General features: G+C 58.7%; 1 protein-coding gene across 5 annotated transcripts in view; it reads right to left on the bottom strand.

Annotated features, from left to right (window-relative positions):
• Positions 1–44: 44 nt before the first annotated feature.
• Positions 45–16,972, bottom strand: part of FBXL19 (F-box and leucine rich repeat protein 19) — a 19,205-nt gene continuing 2,277 nt past the window's right edge. For 3 of the 5 annotated variants that reach the window (XM_004586896.3, XM_058680851.1, XM_058680850.1), the window contains exons 3-11: positions 15,638–15,781; positions 15,459–15,545; positions 15,148–15,366; positions 14,495–14,656; positions 12,959–13,470; positions 6,078–6,241; positions 5,827–5,988; positions 1,841–2,059; positions 601–1,744 (exon numbers count right to left, since the gene is read on the bottom strand). In XM_004586896.3, coding sequence (XP_004586953.1) covers positions 1,566–1,744; positions 1,841–2,059; positions 5,827–5,988; positions 6,078–6,241; positions 12,959–13,470; positions 14,495–14,656; positions 15,148–15,366; positions 15,459–15,545; positions 15,638–15,781 — 1,848 coding nt within the window. In that variant the 3' untranslated portion in view covers positions 601–1,565. Of the gene's footprint in view, positions 1,745–1,840; positions 2,060–5,826; positions 5,989–6,077; positions 6,242–12,958; positions 13,471–14,494; positions 14,657–15,147; positions 15,367–15,458; positions 15,546–15,637; positions 15,782–16,470; positions 16,803–16,972 lie in introns of those variants that run through there. The other 2 variants (XM_058680853.1, XM_058680852.1) reach the window with 2 other exon arrangements.

Below are 16,972 nucleotides of genomic sequence, written 5' to 3'. Positions count from 1 at the left end.
TCCACGCCCTCGACGCCACACACACACAACAGGAACTCCCTAGCCCAGGGTGGAAGATTTCGAGTTTTATAGCAAACCGTATGGTACAGACCTGGGGCTCAGGGGCCCAGCCCGGCTGGGTCCCTCGCTTACCCCGTGCCGGGCTGCATCTTCCCCCTCCCCAAAGCGGCCCCATCCTCAAGCCTCGCGCGACACCCAGGCCCCCCTCCCTTCCGGCCTTTGGTCCGCCCAGTCCCTCCCCCCACCCGCGCACCTCCCTGTTACCTGAGGTATGTGGATAGATCCCCCTTCCCCTACATGGTACGACCCGGCTCCCCCCACCCCGGAGATCCGGGCTGAGGGGCGGGACTAGACCCCGACTCCTCCCTCGCCCCAAAGCCCCACCCCTGCGCTGGAGGGAGGGGCGGGGGAAGGGAGGGCCTAGAGCCTGTGACTTAAGTTCCCATGGCAACTATGAGAGGACATTCCAGCCTTAGCAATGGCATCGGGAGGTGTCCATTGGCTGCTATTTCCATGGCAACCCGGAGTGGCAGTTCCCTGGGCAAATGGGATACAAGTTTCCATGACGATGAAAGAGTGGGAAGAGCCAAGCTGGAGGAGTCCCATCTTCCCCATCATTGGGCTGGCACCACCCCCAACCCCAACTCGGGTCATAGAGCTGCCCAACACAGTGAAGGGAGAGCTGGGGGTGGGGCCGTCCAAACGGGGAGCCCACCAGTCCAGTCTCAGTCCAGGCTGGTCCCGTCCCATCACACTCCGGCTCCCCCAGTTCAAGTAACACTTCAGTACAGATGAATGTTCAAGTATTGTGTGGAGAGGCAGGCAGGGGCTGGGGCAGCCCTCACCACTCCCCTGGGCCACGGCCTCAAGAGCGATAGACCCACGGTCCCCACTCCTCGCAATAGCTGCCATTTTCAGTGACGTTCAAGGAGTCAGGGCAGGGGGAAAGGAACTGAAATCTGGGCAGGGGAGGGGGAAGGAGAGGACGACCCCCTGCACACACAGAGGTTCTGTGGCCCCACGTGCGCTTGCGCCCTACAACCTCAGCTTGGCTCTGGCTCGCCCTGGATCCCGAGGCCCCACCTCTTGACACCGGATTACCACCAGATCCTCGTGTTCCCTTTTTGAAATCCCCCCCGCCCCGCCCCCCACCCCAAGTATAGGGTCTCTGTTCCCTGAACCCTTGGTGGTCTGCCTCCTGCCCCTCCCCCCACCCAACCTCCACCACCCCCAGCCCCCTGTATCCTGTGTGCAGATACCCTGCCCCCTTCTCCCCCCCCTCAGACTTGCACTTTAACCCCCCCCACCATCCCTTTGGCTCAGCACCCAGTACCTCTGACCCACTCCCCCCAGGGGATGGACAATGAAACAGGTAGAAGAGGGAGAAAATGGGAAGGAGAGACCCCCAGAGATATCAGTGCAGGGGGGAGGAGGGGGAAGAGGCTGGCTCGAGTCCCTGGGCAGGAATCCCAAGAGGTGAGGTGGGAAACCCGGCCTCCCAGGAGGGGTGAAATGAAGGCCGGTGGTCCAGGCTCCAGATGCGTCCTGGGCGGGGGGGCACCCAACTAGCTGTCCTTGAGCAGGAGCTTCTCCTCCGGGCAGCGGAAGGGGCCAGGGGGCCCGGCAGCTGCCAGCCGGGCACAAGCTTCAGGTGAGAGCTGGCGGCAGGAGCGCAGGTCCAGGCGGCGCAGGCGTGGGCAGCGACGGAACAGCGGGAGGCAGTGGTCCGTGAGGCGGTGGCAACCTGTGGATGGGTGGCCACCGAAATCCAGCAGGTGAGTTGCCAGCCGCAGGTGGGCTGGGGGGCAGCCAGGCCAGCAGGAGGGAGGGCCAGGCTTACCAGCAAGGTTGAGGTGCACCAGGGTCTCCCGGAGTGGGGACGTGGGGGCCGTGAGAAGGTGGACACTGGGGTCCCCGACGTGGGCACAGTGGCTCAAGTCCAGGGCACTCAGCTGGGGTGCGTGGCGCAGCAGGAGCCTCAGGGAGGCGTCAGTCAGCTCCAGGCCCGCCAGACGCAGTTCAGCCACCCCCTGCAGCCGCCCACGACTCTCTGTCTGCCCTGGGGGGGCCAAGAGGGAGAGGTCAGATCCTGGGTCCCTCCCACCTCTGCACCCACACCCTGAGGCTCCAACCCCACGTGGCTCCCCACCCACACATGTGCTGACCTATCAGGGCCACTGCCCACATCACCTCCACAGATTGGTCTTCCAGCCAGCAGGCCCCTCCCCCATGCCCTGTGGCCTTGGGTCTCCATGCTGGGCCACCCAGTCCCATTCTAGCCCCCATTCTCCAGAACAGTCAGCCACCCACAGGAACTTATTCCTCTGACAAACGTCTCAGAGCAGTTCAACAAGTCCAGGCTCCTTAGCAGAACATTCCAGTTCTCACTGGATCTCATCCCCGACTCCAAGCCTGACCCTCCCTACCCAGCCCCAACTCCACAAATAGCCCTGCCAACAGCCTGCCTGGGGGGAGGGGCACCGCGGTCCACTTGGGAAGGTCAGAGTCCAGCAGAGTGCTGCTTTTGAGTCCCAGCTGCTCCACTTCCATTCCAGCTTCCTGCTAATGTGCCCAGGGAAGCAGCAGAGAATGGCTCAAATGCTTGGGCGCCTGCACCCACCTGAGGGGCCAGGAAGAAGCTCTGGGATCCTGGCATCAGTCTAGCCCAGCCCTGGCTGCGCTCCCACCTGCTCCTTCCCCAGGGCTGAAGGGCTTAGGCCCCTACTTTGCTGCACACAAAGCATCTGGCCTGTCCCTCTCCTGCCACTGCCTCTCACATGAGAGCAGCCCAGAGGCTCAGGAATGCTGCTGGAAGGCCCTGGCTTGGGTGTCTGGTGCAATGGGCAGCGTATCTGTTCGGACAGGATGGGCATTGGGCACAGCAATGAGGACCCTATTTAGGACACACTCCTTCCTCATTAGAGCACAGGCGTTCTAATCCCAGCTCTGCTTCCGACTCCAGCTTCCTGCTCATGTGCACCCTGGGAGGTGGCCGGTGATGGCTCAAGTCTTTGGGTCCCCACCACCCACGCAGGAAACCCAAACTTCTGGCTTCAGCCTGTCCCAGCCTTTGCTGTTGCAGATATTGGGAGATGAACTAGTAGGTGAAATTTTTGCTCCTCTGTCCTTTCAAATAAATAAACAAGTAAAGATGCCTGTGTCCTGTGTCAAAAGGCCTGTCCCTCCTGGCTCCCGGGTTCGGCTCCCTGCTACAATCCCATGAGGCAATGAGGATGGTTCAAGCAGGTGGCAGGGCCTGGGTGTCCACAGAGAGCTGTGGCACATGGTCCCCAAGCTGCCCACTCCCAGCCTCGGCCACTGCAGGCACCTGAGGGAGTAGGGGGAGAGTGCCTGGTGTGTTCTGGGGCTGGACTTCAGGGTTTATTTTTCTAGCAACTTCTCCAGGATGATGGAGGATAACCAGGAGGCAAACACTCAAACTGCCATTCCTGTCCACAGGTGGGAAAACGGCAGCTCAACAGCAGGATTAGACAGGACAGCCTGGAGGCCCGGGTGACTGACTGACAGGGCAAACGCTCAGGATAACGATGGGTGCCAGCCAGCCCAGCCAGCCCTAACACAAACCCAGTCAGCCATCCTGAACCCACGAAACCACAGGCGCGTTCCATGGGGCGTGTGTAGTGCTGCAAAGTATCCAGTTAATGACTAACTCTGCAATAAAGACATTTGCTCAGAAAGATATTTCCATAGAGGGTTTCTGCATGGAAAGCTGTCACAGCTGGCATGGCTGAGCCACGTGGCAGCCACTCCCTGGCACTCCACACCATTCTGTCTCTTGCCAAATCACCTCTGGGGGCACTCAATTTTGTAAGCCCTGCTGATTGCAAGGAATTGGAGATGCTGTCACCTTGGACCCCAGCAAAACGCCATGAAGGAAAAGTCGTTTGCCACTTGGTCAGCAGAGGGAGACAACAGTAAGAACTGTCACTGAGACAGCGGCACTTAAGCTGGGCCACTGACGGTTCTGATAAGGGGCTGGTGCGATGGCTCAGCTGACTAACCCTCAGAATGATCCAGGTTCTTCAGCCCCTGCACGACATGAGAGGTCCAGAAGAAGTTCCTGGCTTCAGATCAGCTCAGCTCTGGCTGCTGGGGCCATTTGGGGAGTGAACCAGGGGATGCAAATCTCGCTCTTTCTCCTCTCTGTAGATCTGCCTTTCTTATAAAAAGAAACAAATCTTGGGCCCGGCACAGTGGCCTAGCAGCTACAGTCCTTGCCTTGAATGTACCGGGATCCCATATGGACACGGGTTCTAATCCCGGCAGTCCTGCTTCCCATCCAGCTCCCTGACTGTAGCCTGGGAAAGCAGTGGAGGACGGCCAAAGGCCTTGGGACCCTGCACCTGTGTGGGAGACTCAGAAGAAGCTCCTGGCTTCAGATTGGCTCAGCTCTGGCCATTGTGGTCACTTGGGGACTCAATCAGTGGATGGAAAATCTTCCTTTCTGTCTCTCCTCCTCTCTGTATATCTGACTTTGCAATAAGAATAAATAAGTCTTATAAAAAAAAGGAGGGGGCAGGGGTTGTCTGACACACACCGAGGTGGGAGCACAGGAAACAGTAACAAGCAGAGGGTGTGTAGTCCCAACACGCAGCTTTCAAGGCTGCTCCTATGGGCTGCTAATCCCAGTGAGTCAGGCGGGAGGAGGTGGGGCCACAGAGCCATCAGCTCACAGCATGGCTCCTGTGGCCTGCCTGCCCCTCCTGCCTGTGCCCCACTAGGTACAGGGCACTCCCACTCAGAGTGGACAGTGTAAGCTGGAGCTCTGGCCCACTGGTGCCTGTGGAACTTGGTCCAGAAAGGCGGAAGCTCCCCATTCCAGGGCTGCCATGGGGATGGATGTGTATCTGTCGGCCTGTCTCTGGGAAGCCTCCTCCGGAAGACATGGTCCTCAGGCCTGTCTCTCTGCCCAATCGGCTCGTTTCTTCCTGAGCACAGTAGAGAGCAAGGGGCTCTGGGAGAGGGGACAGTGGGGGAGCTGGGATACTGCAACCCTTATCTGAGGGCCAGCTTCAGTGCTCAGCGCCAACTCCTGACTCCAGCCTCCTACTTGTGTAGACTCAGGGAGGCAGCAGTGAGGGCTTCGGGCTCGGTCCCTGCTACCCACACAGGAGATCTTATCTGAGCTCCTGGCTCCTCGTTTGACCTTCTGACCAGGGCCACTGGAAATACCTGGGGAGTAAACCAGCAGGTGGGAGGTCTGTCTGCCCCTCAGATAAAAAAGCAGCAGGAGCAGCAGCTCTTAAACCATTTCCCATCCGTCCAGTGCCACACTGGCCGAGACTGCTGGCAGAGAGGGCCACTACTCCGTGGGGGAGGATCAGGGAGGGCTTGCAGGAGGAAGTGGCCAGAAGCACCATCAATAAGATGAAGGATAAAGCTGAGGGGGGAGAGGGGTGGGCAAAGGAACTCCCCGGCCCAGGCTCAGGGAGCTGGTGAGAAGACACAGTATGTTGAATGCATGCAGACTACAGACCAGGGGCAGGCCGGCCAGACTAGGCTTCAGTGACTGGGGTACACACCGGTGTTCACAGAGCGAAAGACAGGACAAGCACAGGTGGGGGTCAGAGGCCTCAGTGTCCCCACTGCCATGAGGCCAGGCCTTGGCTCCCAGCTCCTCGCTCTGCCTACATGGTCTGACTTTCCCTCAGAGAAACCTATCAACAGTACACAGCGGGCAAAAGGACAGATTCGTGGTGTCGTTTCTTTTCTTGCCATATTTTCAGGTTCACTGCAAGGGAGAAGAGACCTTGGAGCCCCCACACACATACACACTCTCAGCCCATCTTACAGAGGAGGCCGCACCTGGCTTGGTGTCAGGAGGAGGCAGCAGCAGCTCGCGGAGCTGGGAGTCTTTAACATCCTCGATCCAGCGGAGGTCCAGGAGCCGCAGAGCTGGCAGTGGGGCTGAGCCCAGGGCAGAGACAGAGAGCCAGGAGCAGCCAGAGAGCACCAGCTCCTGCAGGCCTGGGGGAAGGGGAGGAGTGACCTAGTGTCAGGAAGTGGATGCCAGAAGGACCCCATCCCAGGCCTCTCCCTGTCCCACCCTGCCCTACCTTGCAGTCGGTTCAGAAGCCACATGAGCTGCTTCTTGGACACACCTGTCCAGCTTAGGTCCAGGGCCCGGGGCTGGCGGCGCACCACCCCGCTGAGCATGGGCGGGGTCAGGGACTTCCGCCTGCTCAGGTCCATTCGAGGCCACAGACGCTTGTCGTAGCACCTGATAGCCACACGGGGGAGACAGAGACCTCAAGCCACACTTCCCAGGGAGCCCAGGATCCCCACAATTCCCACGCTCCAACGGTTCACCCCAGCCCTCTGCAGGCCCACACAAGACAGCGGTGGGGAGGGGGGAGGCAATGCAAGAAGCCCCTGAACTGGGGCCAAGAGCACAGGCTCTGGGTCCCAACTCCATCCCAACTAGATGTGAGACCCTGGGCAAGTGCACTCCTCTCCCAGAGCCTCAGAGGCCCCGTTTATAAGATGAAGATAATGATGCCGACTCTGCCTGCCCCACAGGGCTGCTGCAAGATCAAATGGGGGTAATTACATATTGCCAGCCCTGCAGCTTCTAAAGCACTTCACCAAACACACACGCACACACACACACACACACACGCTGTTTGATGTATGCCAGAGGGCTCTGCCAGTAGTCCTGGCCCCCACCTTCCCCGGCTGCCCTGGTAGCTGGCTCCTGGGCACCCATCCATCCTGCTCTTGGCCTGGAGCCACGTATGCTGTGCCTGCCCACCAGCACCCCAGCTGGACTAGCCGAGTTCCTCCTATTGGAATCCAAGCTCCACACGGGCAGCCCTGGGTCACTTCTGCTTCCACCTCCCCAGTGCAGCTTACACACTGCCAGAGCCAACTACGGGACGCCCACACTGAGCGCTCCCTAGCACGCCTCGACCACGGCTTCTCACACATGCTGGGGGCTGGGGGGCTGAGTCTGGAAGCCATGCAAACAGGTGAAGCCTGAACCACACGAAACAGGCCTGCTGATCCTTGCCAGGGAAAGCCTGGCCTTGCCCAACATGCAGGGAGCTGGAGAAGGGCTTCGCCAACTCCCTTCCCCAAGGAACCTGTGCCCACCCCCAACGGGAATCTGCTCTTGAGCTGTGGGATGCTGGAGTCCCTCTGAGCTCAACAGTCTTCCAGCCAGGCATTCCAGAAGGCCAACCAGGAAATTCCCACTGGACTGGCCTGGCTGGGCCTGAAGCAGCAGGTGGGCAGGGCCTCCCACAACCCCCCATGCCTGAGGGCTTTTCCTAACAGAAATCCTGGCTGGAGCAGCTTCTCCCAGGCTAGTGATTAGTGCTCCATGGATCTGTAGCCCAGGAATTCCTCCTGAGCCAGCCCCCCTTTTGCACTTAAAAACAGTTTTCTCTCACATAAGCCTGTTATACCATTCAAAATAAATACAACACAAACAGAGGGAGCCCATGCAGAGCCTCAGCAGGTGCAGGCAGGTGGGCAAAGCTCTCCCAGGCCCCAGAGCAGCTAGGGATGCTGTACTTTGTGCCACCACCATGGCCTCAGTTTCCTCCTCCATCCCCGATTCCTTCCACTCAGCCAGTAAACACTGGCAGATCTCAACTCCAAGAAGGAAAAGGAAAACCAAAGCCAGCTCACACCTGGCCCAGTTCCTGCCCTTTGCCCTTCCACCCCAGCCAAAGCCTAGCTCTGCCCCATCTGGCCCAACCCTTGGTCCCAGCTCAACTGCCACTAGGAGCTGGAGCCCCAGGGGCAGGAGGAAGTTCTTTCTGGGGAGCCCCTGGGTTCCCCTGCTGTGGCTCTGCAACAGATTCCATAAGAGCAGGTCGAGCCACCTGCCCGCCAGCCCAAAGCCACCGGTGTCTTTTCAGTATGGGTGGTGTGCCTCTGCCAGAAATGCCAAACATTCCACCATCCCTCAAGGCTTGGCCCCACTGCCTCCTCCTCCAGGAAGTCTCCCTAGAGACTTTCTGGGCTGGGGCTCTTCATCAGCCATGTTGCCCTCTGTGAAACCAGCAAGGCTGGGATCAGATCTCAGAGTAGGGGCCAGCAGCTAGGGAGGACCTGATTCCCACTGACCACACAGTGCAAAGGGACAAAAGGGGAGCCCGAGGCTATGGGGGTTGCAAGGAGGGTCAACTCCAGGAGGGGGGCAGAGCGCCTCCTGAGACAACAACAACATGTCCCAAGTGAAACTGTGAAAAGCTGGTGGGATTCTAGAAGGGAGATGGGATGGGAGGAGCACCTGGAGACAGGAAGAACCTGTGCGGGGCCTGGAGAGAGACAAGACACACCACAGAGAGTGCGGGGAAGCCAGGTAGCAGGGACAAGGGGCAGTCGCCATGCCACGCCATGAGGCCTCCGGCACTAACAGTCACTGCTGGCCCAGAGTACTGTTCTATCCCACAGTGGCTCTAAAGCGGCAGACACAACTTTATCACCTTTTTATGGTTTAAGAAAAAAAGGCCCCGAGAGGTTGAGAAACTTGTTCCAGGGCCCCCAGCAACCAAGCAGGGGCGGAGCCAGGGCTTGCATCACCAGTGTCTGGATGGAAGCCTGGATTCAGCGTGCGGAGGTGGCAGGGGTGAGGCTGTGGCAGCGGCCCTGGGCAAGGCAGCCAGGCCACCAGTGGTTGAAGCCACGGAGCCCGGAGGCGAGACGCGTGAACTGCCCTGGACCCAAACCTCAGCTCTGCCACCTGCTTTGGGGAACTTCAAGCAAGTCCCTTTCCTCCTTGGGGTCTCCATTTCACAAAGTGGGAAGCAAAGGCAAGGCCAGCATTTGTTTGGACACGGTTTGCTGTGCCGGGTAGAGCAGACAGCAGAGGGCCAGGGTCTAGTGCAGGCACCAAGGGCCTGGCTCCCATCCCAGTGCCCACTATGGCAGCAGGAGCTCGCTGTGAGGGAGACAGGGAGTCCCACGCCGACAGGTGCTCACTCATGCAGAGCAGGGCACTGAGACAGAGCAGGGAAGGCCCAGTGAGCCCAAGGTCATGACCCCAGGCAGGCAGGGCTTGGCTGTCAAGTTCCCTCTCCCAGTCACCTTCTCCTGGGCTCCAGGCCACCCCTGTCAAGTCATCACCTTCCTAGGTCCACTCACAAGACCCTAAATCTCAGCCCTAACCTCTCATGAGGGGGCTAGCCATTGCTGCTCCCCGCCAACTGTCACTTCCCAGAGCTCTAATCTGTCCCCAAGGCCATCACCCCCAACCCTACTGGCCTTGACCCTGCATGCAGCTCCCTCCTGGCCTCCTCCCCACCCCTCTTCCTGCACCCCTCTCAGCCCACACCAGTCCTGTACTTGGCTCTCCAAGCCACCAGACAGGAAAGCCTGCCTCTTCCTACTCCCCCTCCTCTGACCCCTTCACCAGCCGCACCCAAGAGCAAGTCTTCACACTCCATCCTTGGGGCCTCACTTTCATGTATACTCATTCAACTCCATGAGGTGCCATTCTAGAAGCCAATGACATGGCAAGACCCAGCAGCTCAAGCCCCCACCTTAGAGGCATCAACTCCCTACCATGAGGTTTGGGTTCCTCTGCCAGCACACAGCCATGGACACCATGACCTCCTTGGAGCCAAATGTCCCCTTTTGACCTACTGTCATCACCCACCATTGAGCATTGAGCATTCCCTCCTCCAAGGCTACCTCTAGCCTTTCCCTCCGAGCCTCTGTTCTCAAGAGAGGAGTCTGCATGGCAAGCAGGAGCCAGCATCTCTCAACCAGGTCTCCTCCAAGGGGGCAGGGCTGCAAGTCCCAGGGCTGTCACCTGCAGGGAGCCGGAACCAGAAGCAGAGGTAGGACCCAACCCCGGGCATCCTTCACCTATGGTGCCATAATCCTTCCTGTGGGCAAACCTTTTGCTTTCTGTCCTCTTTATCCAGGCTGCTATCCTTCCCAAACTCCTATCTTCGCTGGGACCTGAGCCAGAGGTCTGGAGCTGTCCCACTGACTGTCCGCCTGGCCCACAGGCTGTTCACCACCACACACATGTCCACCGAGGCGCCTCACTTCCTCCTGCAGCCTGCTCCCCGCTCTAACACCCATACCTGGGGACTGGGGCTGCTGAGCCAGAGACTCAGCTGAGAGTGGTCACTGAGTCACAAGTCCAAGACACTAGTGTCTGTTCACAAAGTTCTTGGGTATTGTGGCAAAGCCAGTTAAGCAGCTCCCTGATACCCCCATCCTCCATCGGAGTGCTGGTTTGGGTCCCAGCTGCTCCATTTCCTATCTGGCTGGTAAGGGGAATCAGTGGGTTCCTGACCCGAGTGGAATGCTTGGCCCCTGATTCTGGCTTGGCCCAGCCCTGGCTGTTGCAGGCATTTGGGAAGTGAACCAGCAGATGGAAGACTCTCATTTGCTCTGCCTTTGTTTTGATGAACAAATACACAATTTTTTGTTTTTAATTTTCAGCTCCCCACTGCTAAATGCCACTACCCTGGCTCCTATGCTGGGAAGAGTAGCCCCTGCTCAGCCCTGCCCCGCCCAGCTCTCTGAAAGATGCCATTATCCTGGGCATTTAGTGCCCCTTCAGGCATGAGACTAAGTGCTTTCCAGGAAGTACCTCATTTAATCTCAGTAAAAGGAGAGCAGTCAGGCCTCTGTATCCACACATCCAACCCACCATGGATAGCAAATGGCTGAGACACAGAGGAAGCAGCGAAGGGCTGGCCTGGCACAGTGGATTAAGCTGCTGCTTGTGACACTGCCGTGCTATTCTGGAGTGCCAGTTTTGAGTCGCAGCTACTTGGCTGCTTCCCATCCAGCTTCCTGCTAATGCGGCTGGAGAGGCAGTAGATGACAGTCCAAGGGTTTGGGCCCCTGCACTCACATGGAAATGTGGGCTTCTGCCTGTGGCCTCTTGCAATTATTTGGGGAGTGAAACAGCAGATGAAAAGGATCTCTCGCTCTCTAAATAATATTTAAAAATCTCAGTCCCTGAACAATACAGTACGGCAACTATTCACAAAGCCATTGCACTGCATGTAGCACAGGGAGCAGACGATTGAAGGAATACAGGAAGATGTGCAGAGACCGCAGGAATGACTATGTTGCTCCATCTGAGACAACTGCAAAAACATGCTGGCATCCTGGAACCAGTGCGGCCTAGCTTCTCTGCTTCACCCTCTTCCGGCCACAAGCCTTCCCTCGCCCGACACCAGGTCCTTTCCATATCTGGACCTCAGGTCCGGCCTTGAAGGGGCCACAGCCCACGTCCCTGCCATCATTAATCACCACTGTTGGAAGTTTGTTTCTCTGGTGCAGGTGTGCCTCAAGGGCGCAAACGGGCTTTCTCCGGGCTCAGTGCCTATCTCAGACTCAGGGAATGGCCATCACAATTGGGTCATTCAGTAGCTCCCACTGCCCAGGCCCGGAGCCCTGCCTTTCCCGTGCAGCAGCGGCTGTGCACATCCTGGTTTTCCATCTGAAGCCAGCAAGGTAAGGGGAAGCTAGGGAACTGGCCCACGGTGCACAGCTCACAATGCATCAGAGGAGGCAGTCCCCTTCCCCAACCCCAAAATCCTCCGTCGCCTTCTGACCCCAGCATGGCGCCCTAGGTCTTGTCCCAGAGGGACGGCGTGGGAGCTGAGTTCAGTCACTGATGTTTGCTGTGGCTTCAGGTGTCCCTCAGGCCTTTGCCCGTGCCGCCCTGAGGGCTACGCAGAGGAACGTGTGCGCGGGAGGTCCCCAGAATGGGCATGGGAAAGGACTGAAAGTGCTCATTTCGGGGAACATTTATCCGCCGCCCTTTGACTCTGGCTGGGGACCCAAAGATAAAATAGACACATGCTCTGCCTGCCACACCAGCCACTGATGGGAACACAAAAATGGATACTTCGTGAGCGGAGGTTTGACAAGGAGCCCAAGGCCTCTTGTCCGCTATCAGGGGACCAGCTGCTGGGGCAGTCTGCTGGGAGGAAGGGGAGGGAGAATTTTGCTGAAAGGGGAAGAACAGAGGGTGAGTGAGGACCAAGGGTGTGAGCAACCCATCCTGAGAAGAAAGTAGCTCAGAGTGGAGCGAGGCGGGCATGCATGGCTGCCTTGGCACTGGCACAGGCCATTTGAGTGAAGGGCTTCCCCACATGAAAACAGCACCAAGAATCAGATTGTCCTCAGAACAAACAGCAGGAAGGGCCGGTGCCTACACAGCCGATATCCCAGATGGGCACCAGTTCGAGACCTGGCTGCTCCATTTGTGATCCCTACTGGCCTGGGAAGGCAGTAGAAGATAGCCCAAATGCTTGGGCCCTTGCCACCACATAGGAGACCTGGGTGAAGCTGCTGGCTTTAGCCTGGCCCAGCCCTGGCTGTTGCAGCCATTTGGAGAGTGCTGGCTGCTTCACTTCGCATCCAACTCCCTACTAATGTGCCTGGGAAAGCAGCAGAAGATAGTCTAATGCTTGGGCCCCTGGCTCATATGTAGGAGACCCAGAAGAAGCTCCTGGCTCCTGGCTTCTTCCTGGGCCAGCCCTAACTGTTACAGCCATGTGGGAGTGAACCAGCAGATGGAAGATTCTCTCTTATTCTCTCTGTAACTCTTTCAAATACAACAAAATGTTTACATTAAAAAAAAAAAAAAAGGGCAGCAGGAAAGTGAGATCATGAATTTCAGCACCCAGGGGATCAATAGCTTTTACCAGCAGGCAAACCTCTGGAGCCAGAAAGGCCCGAGTTCAAATCCCCTGTTCTCCCGTGCCCCATGACCTTGGGCCTCTGCTGAGAAAGCAGCTAATAATGTCAACCTCACAAGGTTGTTGGGAGGGTTTGGGGGACTCATTCTGAACAAGGGTGGTAGTTCACAGTGACATCCGCACACTACAGGAAGGCCCCAAACGCCACACAAACTAGGCTGGGCAAGGACCAGAGGACCAGAGTTCTGTCACCGGGTCGCACGGCAGGTGCGAAGCCAGGTGGCACCGGACGGGCCAGATGGGGCACTCACCAGCGGCTCCAAGTCCGGCAGACACGCATGCAGACGCACAGCTCTCGGGGCCCAAGGTGCTGGAAGACACGGAGCCAGGCGGCCCGGGGCAGCGGGTGATCGGATCCAGCAGCCAAAGGCAGTGTGTCAGGCTCGGGGCTCCGAGGTGGGGGCCGCACAACATGCCGCTCCAGTTGAGGGGGCCGAGGTGGAGGGGCGGGGCCCAGGGGCCAGCTGAGCAGGGGTCCCCCAGTGCCAGGCCGCAGAGCCCGCCGCCCCCCACGGTTCTCCTTCTCGCCAGAGCTGCCCCGGGCTGGGCGTCGCCCATTCCGAGCCTCGCCAGGGGCCTCATCCTCACTCAGCGAGGTACCCGAGGAATCGGAGTCCGAGTCGGAATCCGAGGAGGATGAGGAGGTATCGGGCACCCGCTCCAGCAGCTGGCACATCCGTTTGAATCGCTCCAGCTTCTCCCTCTGTGGTGACGGGGATGGCACCGCCGGGCCCTCGGCAGAGGCCAGAGGCGGCTTTGGTTTCTGCAGAGACATGGGGAGGCTGTTCTAGGGCCTGGGGCGTGCTGTTCCCCACCCCCGGCCCCTGAGGAGGTCCCAGGGGATGAGCAGCCCAAGGGACGGTGCCGAGTTCCAGCCCTGCCAATGCCCCTACACACTGCAAGACCTCAGCCAAGTTTGGCCTACAGTGGGACTCAGTTTCATTCTCTCTGGCCCCAAAGCGCTGTGGGTTTCAGGGGCTTCCAAATCTCTTAAGAGCAGAAAGGTATAGAAAGCCGTTCGAGACCCTGGTTCCGAGGCCCAGTCGGCCTGTCACCTCTCCGTCTGATACCGCCATCACCCATGCTGGATGCAACACACCAGCAAGCATCAGGACGCACACATGGCACCCCATGTCACTCCTGTTCTATCCATTCAGTGTTCCATGGTGCTGAGCAACATGGACCCCTCTTGCTAAATAAGAAATGGGTAAAAATGGACCCTGCAACACGCCTGGAGTTACACACCCACAAACAGCACGGCAGGCGTCTGAACGCGGGTTTTGTGTATCAGTGCCAAGGTCTCAAGCGGTTGCAACTGCTGTGTGACCTTGGGCCAGTCTCCCACCTCTCTGGGCCTCGTTCCCCTTCAATCTAAATTCATCTGACTACTTACAAAGCTCACTGACTCTCATGGCCTAACTAGGTTAATGCGGCTCTGTGGGAGAGGCAGGTGAGGCTGGGAATGAGACTCAAGGCATGTCCACTTTACAGATGAGAACACTGAGGTTCCAAACAGATGACATGCTGCCATGATCCTACCCAGACCCTACAGCTAAGCAGCAACATGAACTCAGCTTGCAGAGATGAAGCCAACAGGCCAGGAGACACTCCCAGGGCTCTTGGGGAGTCAGTGTTTCCTGCAGTCTGGACCCGACCCACTTTCCCACCCAACCCTTCCAGACACCCATGGGGCCAAGCAGGGCTAGGGCAGGGCAAGGTGAGCTGTCTGCAGGGTGGAGGGTGGAGCAAGGTGAGGTGGGAGGGGAGGGAGGAGGTCCCCGGCACACCTCCCAGCTCTCGGGAGGGAGACCAGGGTGGCAGGACGAGAAAGCCTGGCTCGGATTCAGAACCCTGGGGGGCAGAAGGCCAGGGCCGCCTGGGTCCGATCCTCGGAGGAGGCAGGCGTCTCCACCCACCTTCTTCAGGTGCCTCTCTCGGCCTCCTTTCACCTACCAGGGAAAGGGGGAGAAATGGGGTAAGAGAGATACCCCATTAGGTCCTCACTGCCCAAAGAACTACGGTCCATGCCTTCCTCTTAAGACTACAAATCCCAGAAGTCCCCATCCCAGGGAGAACTCTGAGCTTGTTCACCTTACACCCAGTGGCTGGGCTCACCGAGCATGCTCTCATCTCCTTTCTTTTCCCCCCTCAGGCTTTTTCCAGCCCTTCCTTCTACCTCCTGGGTAGCCATCAGCTTGAGCATGCTCTCTCCTGCCTCTCCAAACCACCCTGAGCTTGTAAAGCTTCCTGGCCAGGGCCAGTTCGGCCTCACCTGGACCTTGCCTTCGCCTGGAGCATGTTCCATCTTCCCCAGGAAAACAACAACCCCCTGGGGAAAACTCAGGACCTGCCACCCAAGACCACATCCCCCTCCAAAATGGCCAGGACTACAGTTCCCAGAAAGCCCTGCCAGCCTTAGTGAGCATGCTCCATGGCTCACCTTTTTTCTTGGAGTGGGGGGCTCATTCCCTGCCTCCCTCTCCTTTCGTTTGGGGGGCCCAGGTACATCCTCAGGGGGGGGTCCAGCAGGTAGGGGGCCCTTGCGCCTGGGTGGTGGCGGTGGAAGCGGTGGCTCCTCTGTCAGCTTCCAGCCACTTCCCAGGCTGGCGCCCTCCTCGCAGTTGTCAGCCCTGCGGCGGCCCGGCCCCTCACCTGAATCCTGGGGAGACACAAGGAAGCCGGACATGAGGACCTGCTGACCCACCAGCTTCCAGGAACCAGCCCCCAGTCTGGTCCAGCCCCCGGCCCTACCTTGCTGGTGCGGCCTTCTTGGGTGCAGCGAGGGCATTCCCAGCAGTTGGGGATCTCTGCATTGATGACACCCTCAGCCTTCCCCATCTGCAGGTAGGAGGGCAGACGGCGGGTGAAGGGCGCCAGCAAGCCGTGGGGCCGCTCGGCTCCCCCGACGCTGGGCTCCCCGGGGCTATCACCTTCAGGCAGCCAGGGTGGACGATCTCATTGCAGATTGTGCACTCCATGAGGCTCCAACCAAACTTCTCTTCCTCTCCCTCCACTGTGTCCTCCTTCCCAGCCTCCCCACACAGGAGGCACACAGCCGTGTGTGGGAGCACGGGCTGTTGGGGGAGAGGGGAGATCAGGGACCCTGAAAGCAAAGCCCCTGCTTTTGGGGGTCCTGGCCAGCTAGCAGAAGACTCCAGAAACCCTAGGCCACGCCGGGCCAGATCCTGAAGCCTGCTCCCGTATTTAGCAAGCTACGTATCTGCACCTATAGGACGGGGCGAAGCAGCTCTAGAAGGCAGGACTGCAGGGGGAAGGGGGGACACTGGGGACACAGTGGCCAAGCGTGCTGCAACAGCTTGCAGACCACAGGCAAATGCGAAAGGTACACTCAGAGTGAGCTGCGGGGCTTTCCTAGGCGCTCAAGCCTGCAGTGTAGGGGTTTTGGTGGACCCCAGGGAATACTTAAGGACACAACCCTCCAACCCTGTGACTCTCAAGGTCACAAAGGTGGAAAGACTGAATCCTACCAGGGAGGCTGGAGGCTGCGGGACAGGAGGAGATCAAGGACAAAACAGGGAGAGCAAGAACAAATAGGAAAGCAAGGCTAAGAGTTAGGGGCTAAAGGAAGACAGAGGCTGTGGGCCAAAGAGACCAACCAGGAAAGAGGAGCAGGAGGTGCCGCGTGGGGAGGGGGCTACAGGAAGCAGCTGGCGGCTTGGGGCTGCTGGGGTGGGGCCGGGGCCGGGGGAGACTCAAAGGCTGAGGAAGGCAAGGAGGAAACCCACGTTTCCCCGATACCTACTGGGTGCCGGGCCTGGCGCACGGCAGGTTCACGTCCATGCTATTGTTTCATCTTTACAACTCAGCAAAGAAAAAAACAGTTTTACAGGGAAGGTAGCTCAAGTTCAAAGGGATGTGCTCAAGGTCACATAAAGGGGTATGAGCCTGATCTCAAATGCCATCCCACCCAGATGAGCCCAGAAGAGGTCCGAGCTGGGCTGGGCCCCCTTGCAGACCTCTAGGGAGTGGTCCAGTGGGGGTGGGGTTGCTAGGGGCTCTGGAAAGCAGGGGAGGAAGGAGCCAGGAGGGAGGGACTCTGCACCCTTGGGCACCCCCGTGCACCCCCAGCTAGGAGCCAAGGATGAAAATGTACATTTAAACCAACTAATGAAGGAAAGAAGCAAGTGAGCAGGCGGAATGGTGGCTCCCTGGTGCCCTCTGGAACTAGCCATGGCCAGCCCAGAAGGGGTCTGGGCCAGCGGCCCTCCACACTGCAAGGTGCCCGACATGGCAGGGGTGGAACT

Source organism: Ochotona princeps, chromosome 24 (genome assembly GCF_030435755.1).
Source record: "Ochotona princeps isolate mOchPri1 chromosome 24, mOchPri1.hap1, whole genome shotgun sequence".
Classification (NCBI taxonomy): Eukaryota; Metazoa; Chordata; class Mammalia; order Lagomorpha; family Ochotonidae; genus Ochotona; species Ochotona princeps.
The sequence above is the reverse complement of the archived record's forward strand: the minus strand, read 5'-3'. Positions and strand labels throughout refer to the sequence as shown.